General features: G+C 37.0%; 1 protein-coding gene across 1 annotated transcript in view; it reads right to left on the bottom strand.

Annotated features, from left to right (window-relative positions):
- The window catches only part of COL5A2 (collagen type V alpha 2 chain), a 155,860-nt gene that overhangs the window by 63,990 nt on the left and 79,317 nt on the right, over nucleotides 1-12,553 (bottom strand). The window contains exons 3-7 of the mRNA XM_088135723.1: nucleotides 10,852-10,865; nucleotides 9,466-9,498; nucleotides 6,204-6,236; nucleotides 5,527-5,580; nucleotides 880-987 (exon numbers count right to left, since the gene is read on the bottom strand). Of these exons, the coding sequence (XP_087991849.1) occupies nucleotides 880-987; nucleotides 5,527-5,580; nucleotides 6,204-6,236; nucleotides 9,466-9,498; nucleotides 10,852-10,865 (242 nt within the window). The remainder of the gene's footprint in view (nucleotides 1-879; nucleotides 988-5,526; nucleotides 5,581-6,203; nucleotides 6,237-9,465; nucleotides 9,499-10,851; nucleotides 10,866-12,553) is intronic.

The following is a 12,553-nucleotide window of genomic DNA, read 5'->3' as shown; positions in this document are numbered from 1 at the left end:
TTAATGTGACAGAAGGTAGAAAATGGTACATACAGAGAGCATGGTCATGCTAATTATATCAGTTCTACTTTTATTAACTACTGTATATCATTTCTACTTTTTGTCACAGCAACATGGTTTTTTAAGTACAGCTCTTGGAGTGCCCTCCGTGGAATCTGGCAGTTCAGCAAACTATGCGCTAGGTTTTTCTTCTGACTTCTAGCTCTTGGAATGATTTCATTGTCTGTTTTCCAGTTTGTCTTATATCCAGTATTCCAGTACCTAACAATAAATGCAGCATAGCTGCATTCACTTTATTTATTTATTTATTTATTTATTTACTTACTTACTTACTGGACTTAGATGGTTGCCTATCTCATACAGTGACGCTAGGTGGCTCACAACAATCCATAAAACATAGTTAAAAACATACCCTTCCCCCCAGGCGCCAGATCAAACATTCTCCCAGCTCAACCCCCATCCTAGCTCAATGCTTGGGGGAAGAGCCAGGTCTTCACAGCCCTCCAGAAGGCTAAAAGGGTAGGGGTGACATGTCATACTCAGCCTCAGATTAGTAGGGTATATGTAAAATGCTCCAAATTCAAAACATTTTCAGCTTGACATGCTCTGCTAAGAGTTCAAAACAGTTGTTTTGAGTTCACAAAAGGTTATTTTCAGCATTCTGGAAGAGTTTCAAGTAACCACTACTAAGACTGAACCATCCATTTTGAACAGGAACATTTCAGATTTGAAGCTTTTGTACATCACAACAAACTAGCCAATTACATTTTAATCTGATGCATTTGCGAACCCAGTCTGCGTGCTTAGTTTATCATTCAGTTTATCATTATCATGCAAATGTAGGAAATTGGATTAATTAAGTTTATTATTATCACTCACTCTGCCTATGCCATCTGGCCCTGTAGATGGTTGTCCAGGAGGCCCAGGATCACCAGGTTGTCCAGGTACACCAGGTTCCCCATCCACTCCTGAAGGACCACGGGCACCCTAAATAGAGAGCAGATATAAAGCATATTTAAAGAAAGCATACATATCCATCAAGTAGACAGTGTATAAACCATTTCAATTATTAGGCCCAACAACTGAAAAACTTACTTCCAAAATTACAGTATTCCCATGGAGTCTTCATCACATTAAGTATTCCAATCATCTTTACATAGGAACTGAGATCTCTCAAATGATAAGCTAGCAGATCTCTTATTCATGAATAAATCTCATTCATCTGAATGGAATCAGCACCAAACAGCGTACTGCTAAGTAACACATTTTTAAGTAACAAGACCTAAAATGAATGATTTTGCTACTTTCATTCTCACATTTTCTTCTGGAAGAATTATGAATCTAGAGATTAACATTTTTCATCAGCAGTGTTCTGTCCAATGAAAATCCTTGAGCTCCAAGAGACAATAAAGTATGTTTTACGAATTGCTAATCATGGATAATTTTTTTTTTTTTTGGAATGGAGATATGTTGAAATTGCAGAAGTAAATTAATATTTATAGCAGGAAATTAATTTTGTGGATTTCAGATATTTCTAGTTACTTAACAAAGGCAAAATTGCCTGTTTTGCATCTCTGTAATGTTTAAACACAAACAAGCATGCATACAAGTAGCTTTTCTTTTCATTTATGCAGGCATAAATTCAGAGAAATATCTCAAAGTCTATGGATACCATTCCAGATTTATATTGGCAGAGAGTATGGAGCAAAAGTGTATGTTAAAAGTAGAACAGGCTGTTTAGAAGACAGCTGGAAAAATCACAAGACAATTAATGCAAATATTTCATGAATCTGGAATAAAATCTGAAGTGACTTGGTAGCCTAATATATTCTGCAGCCTGGTCCATTTATGCACCACTCTACTGCTTTGAAAGCAAATGAATGAAGTTGATGGCTGAGTAAAGGAGGTCAAGAGAAAAATAACTAAGGGCTGCTTAAGAACTTATTCCTAATACCCATGCAAATGTCAGAGGGAAAAAAAGATTATCCTGGCTTTTATAGAACTATTTTGTAAAAGCTGGCAGATTAAGGGATCTCCATGGGAGGTCAGGAAAGGTGTGCTGTCATGGCAGGGTGTCTATCACTTCCAAAAAAGACTGGCTTCGAGCTAGTCGGGGTGGGATAGGCAACAGCTTTACCAGGCTTTTAACTAAGCTAATGTGAGGGAACTCATCCAGGTCTCTCTCAGGGAAACTGGGAGATTTAAGATCCAGTAGCTTTAAAAGTCATACTACCTCTTCCTGAAATTTTCCATGTTGGACCCACCACACCAGAGGTTTGAGTTGGCCTATTGAAGCATATGAGCCACCCAGCCAATGCAGTGAAGGCTCCCCCATGTTCTCATTCAAGTTAAGGTTGAGTGGAAAGGTTTGGATTATACTGCCCAAGTAAAAGCTGGGTCTAAGAGTTCCGATTTTCATTCATTTTTGCTTTTTAAAAAACTTTGCATGTAATTATAAATATCATTTATCTGTTATCTTCTTAACTGGTATGTATCATTGTCTCTAACATCAGCTTTGCAGGTAATGCAACAAGAGTTTTTAAACCTTCAGTAATATGATTATTTAATTAAAATATCAAGTAAGAATTTTCATCTTTTTTATATCAAAATGTCAGATGTTTGAATTTATGTAAATTGGAGATGGGACCATTCCATTCTATAGATTTATATCATAGATACATTTATGGGTGCATGTTAAAGGCTTATATGCTACTTCTTTATATATTGGTATTACATTAGTTTATTGGTGCATATTATACTATTAGTATAAAATGATACACCACAGTAAAGGGATAAAAGTAGAGATACCTACCCACAAAAAATACTTAATCATAATTCTAAGAACATCAACAATACAACCGAAACGAAAAATGACACTATTTTTAAAAAGCATTATTTGCAAACATATTTGCTCAATTATTTGAGAAACAGGTCAAGAGCTGAAAAATCAGTTACCTAAAGGTAGGCCATACAGGTCTCTTCTGTCACTTACTCCCACAATTCAAGGCAACTTATAAACAAGTATTTGCTGTGGAGGGCCACTAGATGGCACTTTAACCCACTTACTCTTGCACTACTTCCCTACTCAATACCTAAATATATTTCAGAAACATTTCAGCAGTGCTAAAGCATACGGTCAAGTCACTGGATTATTCATTGATATCAGTTAATTCAGCACACACACACATACATTTATACACTGTCTTGTAATTCTCATTGGTCCCTTAGAAGCAATGACAATTATTACCACATTACTATGCAACCAAAACTGATATATTTCCTTAAATATATCAGCTTCTAATGCGGCTTTAAAAAACTAGATCAAGAGTTAGCAAGCTGGTACCTTCCAGATATTATGCACTATTGTCCAAGGTGGGTTGGATTGAATTGCCTATTTCTGCTAAAAATCCAGCAAATCTAACTTGGGTTATCAGCTCAGGCACAGCTGCTGCATTCTCCAACGCACTGTGGTGCTATAGATGACTATCCGTGATAGAGCCGTGGCCCCGTGTCACCTTTCCTGCATCTCTTCAGCACCTAGTAAGCTTCAGTAGCTCCTATCTGACATTCTGATACTTCTCAACTTCTCTGTCAACTCCTCATCTTAATGAAAAAGATGTAGTTGGGCTTGATATCAAGTATGACAGGGCTTCTACCGAAATGGGAATTTCAGTAGGTATGACTTACCTGAAAAGCTACAGTTGTTAAAATTTTCTCTTCTACATACCCTTGTTTCCTAATTAAACACTCTCACTTATCCACTCCCTTTTTGCAAGTACTACAAGCTCCTTCCTAACCATAGGTTTGCTGAAGACTTCTCCCAATCTCCATGTTTCATACTGCAGCTAAAGGACTGGATCACATCTGGGACTGTCCTTGGAGATGGCACCCAGAATCCAATACTGTGGCATTCAACACCTGGAATTCTGACTACTTTAACTAGATGGGGCCATGTTATACTCATTCTGTTCTTATTCAGGGAAGAAAGAGAGATTTTTAAGTTACCATGCAAGCAGTGATAACCAGACCTTCCCCACAAGCCATGTTGGTGACATCAGTAAAGATGTGGTCTTTCCTATGTACAGGGTGACTTACCTCAGCGGGGAGTATATCGTGTCTTCACTATAGATGTCTGTATATACTGTGTTTGTCTTTTTACAAATTTTAATTATGTATTTATTTGTTTTAATTTGATGTAAACCGCCCAGAGTCCCCCATAGCGGGGAGATGGACGGGGATAAGCCGATAGATAGATAGATAGATAGATAGATAGATAGATAGATAGATAGATAGATAGATAGATAGATAGACAGACAGACAGACAGACAGACAGACAGACAGACAGACAGAGCGAGCAGGATTACGTGGAAGCCTTCACATGAGTAACTGTACATGGAAAGATCTATACAGTACAATATGCATATGACTGACCATATCTTCACTGACACCACAGCAGTTAATGGAAGGGAGGGGCTGCTTGCCACTACTCAGGTGGCAGGGTCTACACTTATTTGTATTGCCTGAACATGACTTGTGAAGGAATAAATGGTACCTATTTTCTCCTGCCTGCTTTCATGGTATTGGCATTTACCCTTAAAGTTCTAAGTGGTTTGGAGCCTAAAAATTGAAAGGAGTGCCTCATTTCATACTGGTCTGTCCAGGGATTCAGACTTTCCCTTGTGGCTCTCTACTATATTCAGTTAATCAGAAAGATACAGTCAGAAGGAACAGGACTTTTTTGACAGTGGCCCTAAGTTCGGACCCTTTAAAGAAACATTTTACTATTACTGACAATGTAGAGCATTCCATGCTCAGTCAAAATGTATCTCTATTTGTATTTATACTGATTCTGTTGGTTCTTAGCTTATTGAATTGTTCTGGTTTATACCTCTAAGTTTACTGTTATGTTTCATTACTACTGCTCTTACTTTAAAGTTGAATTGGTGATTGGAAAGTTAATATGTTTATGTTTGGATTGGTGATTGGAAATGATATGTTTAGGATATGGAAATGATATCCTTTTTTAAAAACCCAGAGTGGACTAAATTTCTATATATGGTATTATATATTCCAACCAGGGGGCGATAGTTCATATGGTAGATGTCTCTTTCTGAGGACTAATTATCAGAGGTTGATTTTTTTTTAGCCATCCATGGAATGTGAGAACTGTTTAGGTATATGACTCATTGTATGTGAAAGAATGCAAAGTGTGGGAGATAAAATGAATCACAGAGGGCAAGAGTGAGATTTGGAAGGAGCGAGGGGCTGAAAGGCACCCAGGTACATCTCCTGGAGTCTGGTAAGAGCAGTGCATTTACTGTGAGTATTTATCCTGTTTTCCTGAAGCTACCCTACTTTTATATTTATGAATCAAATATTATAGAATGCTCTCAAACTTTAAAGATCTCTTCTCTCAAAAAGAAGCCAAACCTAGGTAGCTTTGTCCCAAAAGCATTTCATCTCAGGCACCTGGGAAGTATATAGCAATCTATTTATCTGTTATTGAAAGAATGCTCTCCAACTCACCGGTCTTCCTTTTGGTCCTCGAGCTCCTCTTGGTCCTTGTGAACCTGGAGGTCCCTACATCAATGATTAGAACAGTTATGGGCATTTAATAAAATAGTGATAATACCACAGATTTGAAATTAAATAATAATTGTATAGATTTGTTGAGTTCTCCTTGATGGTGCACATTGCCATAGTGGTTTTTAAACTGCGTGATAAGAGCCGCTTGAGTCTCTGGGTCTTATTGGGGAATTAATAGCAAAAAAATTGATAATGATAAGACTTTCCTGCAGCTTATCCATTGCTGCTAATCTTTCTCTTTTATATGAAATAACAAAAAAGAACTTCAGGTATTAATCTCAGTCCATAAAGGGTGGTTGTGAGGGTCCCAACAAGGTTGTCCATACTTTGCAAAAAGTGATATGTACCCTAGAATTTGCCCCTTGGCAAAGACATTGATATGGAAAATCACTGTCATAAAGTATGATCTATTTTCATGTAGCTGGATTTTAATGTAGAGTTCCCCAGAAGCCACAGATTCAGCATTAGGTATAAAGAAACAAGCCAGCATGGATTCCCCATCTCTCCATAAAACTTCATTTATCATAATACTAAAAAAAGTTAAGCGGTCATTAAAATGGTTTTCTACTAGGAAACTACTCATGCTTCTACAAAGAATACCAGATGTGATAACTTACAGGTTGTCCAGGCCGTCCTCTTACACCTGTAACCTATTAAAAAAGGAGACATAAACTTTAATAACATACTAGGACATGGTAATGCTTGTAGCAAGAATATCATCTTTTTCTCTTTGATAACTTCCATTAGGAAAAAAAAGGGAAGGGAAAAACCTCTGACACTGGCAATTGCTAGACTTTATTTATTTGTCTATTTATTTAGTGTCTATTGTTCTGTTTCATTTGCTCTTTACTCAAACACATGCAGATAATTTATATCAAATACAGATGCACATCGGTGTCAGTTTCATTCCCTCAAAATGCTTTCAAAGTAGTCTTCCTCTTCAATGTTCCTGCTTTTCACTTGCTTGGTCTATTTTTTGTGTCCTACACCAAGTCCCCAATACAGTGCCCTCTAGATGTGCTAGTTTTCAACTCCTATAATCCTAGAACTCCCAATGGCCAAGTCACCTGGGATTCTGGGAACTAGGAAGAATTTTAATATTCTGGAAAGTGCTACATTGGAAGAGGCACCAAAGATAAACAAAAATTATTTGTTTCTTTCCTTTGATCATTACTTGCTTGATTAGCAAAAACAGGTGAATAGGCAGTTGTAATAAAAAGAAGGAAGGTCAAAAGTTAGGGGTTAGCAATCCCACTCCACACTAAGCCATGGCCTCTGGCAAATGCCCAGCAACACCAGCCCTTGAAGTTGGTCCTGACACTTCTCAGTCCATCCTGGGATTCATTCTACCCCTGATCTTTAGCATACTGTCAGTATGCTGAATTCTTTCAAGCAAAAGTCTTTTTGTAAATTACTTTTCAAAAAAGATAAAGGCATTTAAGGGTCAAAACATAAGCAGAAAATGTTCCCAAGAGACATCTGAACATGTGTCATCTGGGATACAGTTATGAAACAAACAAGAAGAGCTGTAGCTTCCTGTTCGGTGTATTTTCAGCCAGAGGCAATCAATTCTGACTTGCTCTTCTGTGGAGTATGAAGCCCTGTTTAAAGGACAGAAATACTTTTAAAAAATAGAGATGTAGAAGTCTTTATCTCAAATCTCTACCTTCTTCTTTATTTTTTCCCCCTTCCCAATCTATCTGATACTACAGCATATGAAATTGCTATCATATCCAACCAACCCTTCTATCTCCTAAGGGAAGCACAAATGGTAAGGAGAGGGCAAACTCTCCTAACTATGCAGTATCATAAGCAATGCAAAATTAATTACTTAAATCTTCAATTGATTCAAAAAGGTTTCCTTCCTAGCAAACCTATACAGTACAAACTCTATTTTAAATCAATAACTGAAATAGAAATAGCATTTACTTCCTTGTCTCATAACTGATAAAAATAATTTAGCAGTTGTACCAAATATTTGAAAGGCGGTTGGGGAAGGGACACCAGCACCCTAGGATAATTTTGTAATGCTAAAATTCTGAGTATGAATAATTTTAAAAAAAATAATTTTAAATATTAAGGAAAAAAAAGTGCAAAAAGACCTGCAGGCATATTCAAAAACTATTGCTGTATTTGGGAAGAGAGAAGAAAGAGAGACTGAATCAAACAGTTAACTATGTGGAAGTACATCATCATAATCCACCACAGGATACACAGGGTTTTGTGTTTTTGTTTTGTTTTGTTTTGCAATAAAACACTTATCAGAAACAAATTATGGATATGCTCCATTGCATTTCCATCAACTAAAACGTGGAAACCCAACAAACTAGTGTGAAAAAAACTCTCAGTTGAATCCTGCCTCAGTAGCCTACATTATGGGCAAATGCATTATAAAATGGTTATACTGTTTATATTGGTGCTCAAACTTATTTGGGAATGGATTAATCATACAAAAGTTGGATCCTTGCCCAGCCGGAGACAGCAAAAAGCAGGAAGTTTGAGATATTTGCCTTTCCTGTTTCCTCTATAGCAGACAATTATTCCATTAGAAAAAGAAAAAACATTGACAGAAGAAGTGAGTCTCTCATAACCCTAAAAGGCTTGATCATGCAATGGAGTAAAATGGCAGAAGATTCTGGACAGATGAAAAGTATTGTTTCTTGATGCAACATGTTGTTAAATTATATATTATGCTCATAATATGTTATTGAGTGCTACTGCCAAGTGGCTTTAATTTGATGTAGGATGTCATTGTAATACAGTAGGACTGTGATTGTAATTGTAACTGTAACTGTTAGATGCTGTACTATGTGAGCCTCCCAGAGTCCCCTATTAGGGGAGATGGGCAGAGATAAATCCAATGCTGTTGTTATTATTATTATTATTTACATAATTTCATGTAGATTACATCCATCAATGGCTTCTAATCAAGATACCTACAATGCAATGAAGTATATCTGAAATTGCTGGGAAAAACAGGCAGAAGAGCAGTACAGTACTGTGCTTTTGTCCTGCTTGTCTGTTTTCTGTTTTGCCTAGAGTTACGCAGACAGCAAACTTTCACAGATTTACCTACCATATCCTTTGAAGAAATAAGCATTAATCAGTTTTGACATCACCTGTCCAAACACCAATATCCAACCATTGTCCAACCGTATTTTCTAGCACTACAAAGGCTAGAATGAATGGTGGTTATCTGGGATGAGGAATGGGTACTAGCAATGTAATTGTTATACTGATTATATGTTTTTGGCTATAAATTTATGGACTTTTGCTTGGATATGCATTTCATTATATTTATGTTGTGATGATGTATGTATGAATGGTCTTATGATCTGTTTTATTTTGACTGACTGAAGCAGCAGGGAAGCCTCCGAAGGAAAGAGAGAAAGAGATCACGCAAGCCCCAGTTAGTTATCAGTCTTATTTGGAGATATTTCTTGGTTTGGATAGAAAAGACACAGTGTCAAACAAAACTTGTGCCAAACACTAGTTTAGTAACTAATCCAGCTACTAAAACCATTCTGTCCCCTTAAGAGAAAGATTCCCATAGTAGAGAAAGAGACATATCCTGGGGGAGGAGCAAGATAAATTGTGTTATGTGCTACAGTATGCATGGCACAGGGCAATAACCAGGTCTGGTGTCTGTTCCTCACAAGTCGGCAGGTAACAAAAAAAAAATATAATCTATTCTATTCTAATATCTATATAGATATTCTTTCCGTAAAGAGCCCAGAACTATATACAGTAAAAAGAAAAAAGAAAAAACAGCCTAACTGCATCCCAAATGAATAAAGAGTTTTTCAGATTACATTCTGCAAAATGCTTGTCAGTGAAGGGTAACATAACACACGCACACACACACACACACAAACTTACCACTGGTACTACTCCAGGTTCTCCTTTTTGACCCTATAAGGTAAGAAGACAAATTTATCTGAGCAAAATAGTATTTTTTTAAAAAATCCCAAGCAATAGTTTTTCAGCTTTTTCACATTTCACAATGAAGCATAAACTGACATGATTGTGGAAAGTCTTCTCTGACGGCTAGAAAATGTTTTCAGCATTAAAGACAGGATGAAGCACAGGCTAGGCCCATTTAGGCCTAAGATGGAATTTCATAACTTAAGATCAGAGATTTCAGGGCAAACAAAACTATGTTGCAAAATGGGATTGACATATTCTGGTGTTCTGGTTTCTGTCTCCCCCTGCCTTAAAAAAGAATACAACAATCTGCTTAGGCTTCACAGAGAGTGCACACCCTAAGAAAACTTTTCTGTTCACAAGAATATTTATTGATATAGTTAGTACTGCCATGACTTAGGGCTTAAGTACCTGAATAAGTTTTCATCAAGAGCCTTTTTCCAGACATTGATTGATGACTGGGTAGGAAAAGACCTCCTCAGATATTATATTTGATCTTAGCAAAAAGGCCAATGGCACCCTGTCATTTTAGTCCTATTGCCACGGTCAGTCACCTGGTACTTGTTCTTATACCGTTCGAGCAGTTGTCCGTCCATCCTTCCTTCCTTCCTTGGATAATCCCTATTTTTTCTGCTTCTGTATTTATTTACTGGTATTTTTTTCTAATAATTAAATAAATTGAACTCGCTTTTCACTCTCCTCCATAAAGCTCACTGTTGAAGTATCATATTCAATGCTGTTGTTGGTGTATATTTTATTACTTTAACTATGATATTGTTGTCTGCCCACAGAAAATGTTGGGAAGGACAAGTGTAAATGTTCTAAAATGAAGTATAAAATAAAACAACATGTAAATGAATAAAGGCAAATCCAAATATATGTATTCAGCCTTTCCCAACAAGAACCACTGATATCCACTGGGCGTACCTGCCTATAGTTCCCAACCAGCACCAGGTAGCAGAAAGACGTGTCAAGCTTCTTCCCATTCAAATCAGCTTGTGATATGCTAAAGATTCACTTATGCAATAGTCATCCTATTTGCCTCAAGCTGCAATAGTGCCCCATAGAAATCCACATCTGTCACTTCATTGTTTTTTCCTCACTTTCTTCTGCTGTCTAAGCATTCCCTGTTATCCATTTAACGTCAAAGAGTCTGAAAACCTTAGAAACCGTGGTTTACAACCTTGGCCTTCTAATATTAATTAGTTTATGAGAGGAGGACTCTTTCTGGAGCCTTGAAGTTCTTGAAATAGTTGCTGTATTGCTCTCCAGCTACTTCCAATTCAGAATACATATTTTTTTGGATTAGGAGAACTAAATAGTAATAATAATTAATCTTACCTTCAGTCCTCTACCTAGAAAAAGGGAAGCAAAAGGAAATAATTAACGATTAACACAGGAATTTCCAAGCATTGTTACACACAGTGATCTTCATGTCTGTAGAGTCTTATCTTATGAGCTAAACATATTTGCCATTTGAAAGCTGGGGTATATACTTGGTCACAAACATAAAAAAAAAAAAAAAAAACCTACCTGCCCTCTCTCTGGGATCCCATCTACTGAGTTTTTGGGTATCTGGGTGAGGTTGTTCCTCCCAGGTGAAAGAGATCTATCCAAGCAAGTAGTTATGTCACCATGACCTGTTCTGAAAAGGAAGAAACCCCCACGCACCTGCGGTCTGTAGAGGGCAGAGCAGGAAATCCGCCTTATCCAAGAATAAGATTTTAAATAATTGGCTCCAGTTTTCCCTTTTTAACCCAGGTTACCAAGCCCAAGCCGTTTTGGAAGTCCATGGTGAGAGGACAAAACACAATATTGGACTAACAAAGAATAAAGGATTTTAATTTTTAAAAAGGCAACAATGGAAAGATTTCAGAAACTGTGGCTGCTGAGATTTGCAGCATGAAGCCAGAAAACATTACTCTGAACAAATAGAGGGATAGTGAATGAGAGCAAAGATATAACTAGAGAACTAAGCACTGAAAAGAAACAATACAACCTGGTGTGACTACTCTATCCTTTTGCTGCCACATTCAGCTTACTACTTCTCTGGGCAGAGGGCCTTTAGGCAAACCCTGAGTCATATCCTGGTCCAACCTTCTTGCTTCTCTGAGGACTCTCAACCAAGATTACTGAGGGGCAAAGAAACATCCTATTTCTCTTGAACCCCCTCCCAAAAACCTTTTGTTGGAATAGGACAATGACTGTAGTTACAGAATACTTAGAGTAACCAGATAGCCAATGGGCCACTGATATAAGAGTCATCAGTTAGCTTCTAGGCCCCTAGATCTATTATGCTGTCATTGGGCATATATAGATTGTCTCAATGTTAACTGCTATTGGAGTGCAGATACGCAAATATGGAACAGAAAACAAGATACCTCATCTTGCATTCCTAAGATCAACTTTTTACCAGTATTAACTGGTTCTCTAGAAGAGAGATTCTGACCACCTCTGGCTAGCTATTGCTGGTTGAGTGCAAGGCACTGATATGAATGAAAAAACAGACATTCTTAGGTGGCAGCAATCTTGGGGATGGGACTTGGCACCAAAGTTATAAGATTGAATGAACAAAGAGAAGCAAAAGATCAGATAAAAAGTTAGAGCTGCAGTCCAGCAACATCTAGAAATGCATTTGTTGCCTATCCTTGCTGAACAACTTACCTGGGAATAAATTTAACTAATTGGGTCTTACTTCGGATTGGGATGGCAGAGAAGTTCACTTCGTTCAGATTTTAACACAAACTGATTAAATCCACTCTTTACACATTGAAACATATTTAAATGCTGACATTTATGTGATGTTTTTAAATGTTGAAAATGCAAGTTAAAAAAATGCATGCAGAAATGTGTATAAGGGAAAAGTCAGCTGAAATCTGTATACTTGGGGAAAATGATACAAAATAGCAATGTATTAGGGAAAAGCACAGACAGAAAAATCAATACTGTAACACATATATCAAAAGCACATACATTTTTAATGCAGACTATTTAAAAATAAATTTACACACTTATGCTAAAATGAAATGGGAAAATTAAGATT

This window comes from Python bivittatus, unplaced genomic scaffold (genome assembly GCF_059951505.1).
Source record: "Python bivittatus isolate LINGU-HERP-01145 unplaced genomic scaffold, Pbiv_v1 ctg000200_np1212, whole genome shotgun sequence".
NCBI lineage: Eukaryota > Metazoa > Chordata > Lepidosauria > Squamata > Pythonidae > Python > Python bivittatus.
The sequence above is the reverse complement of the archived record's forward strand: the minus strand, read 5'-3'. Positions and strand labels throughout refer to the sequence as shown.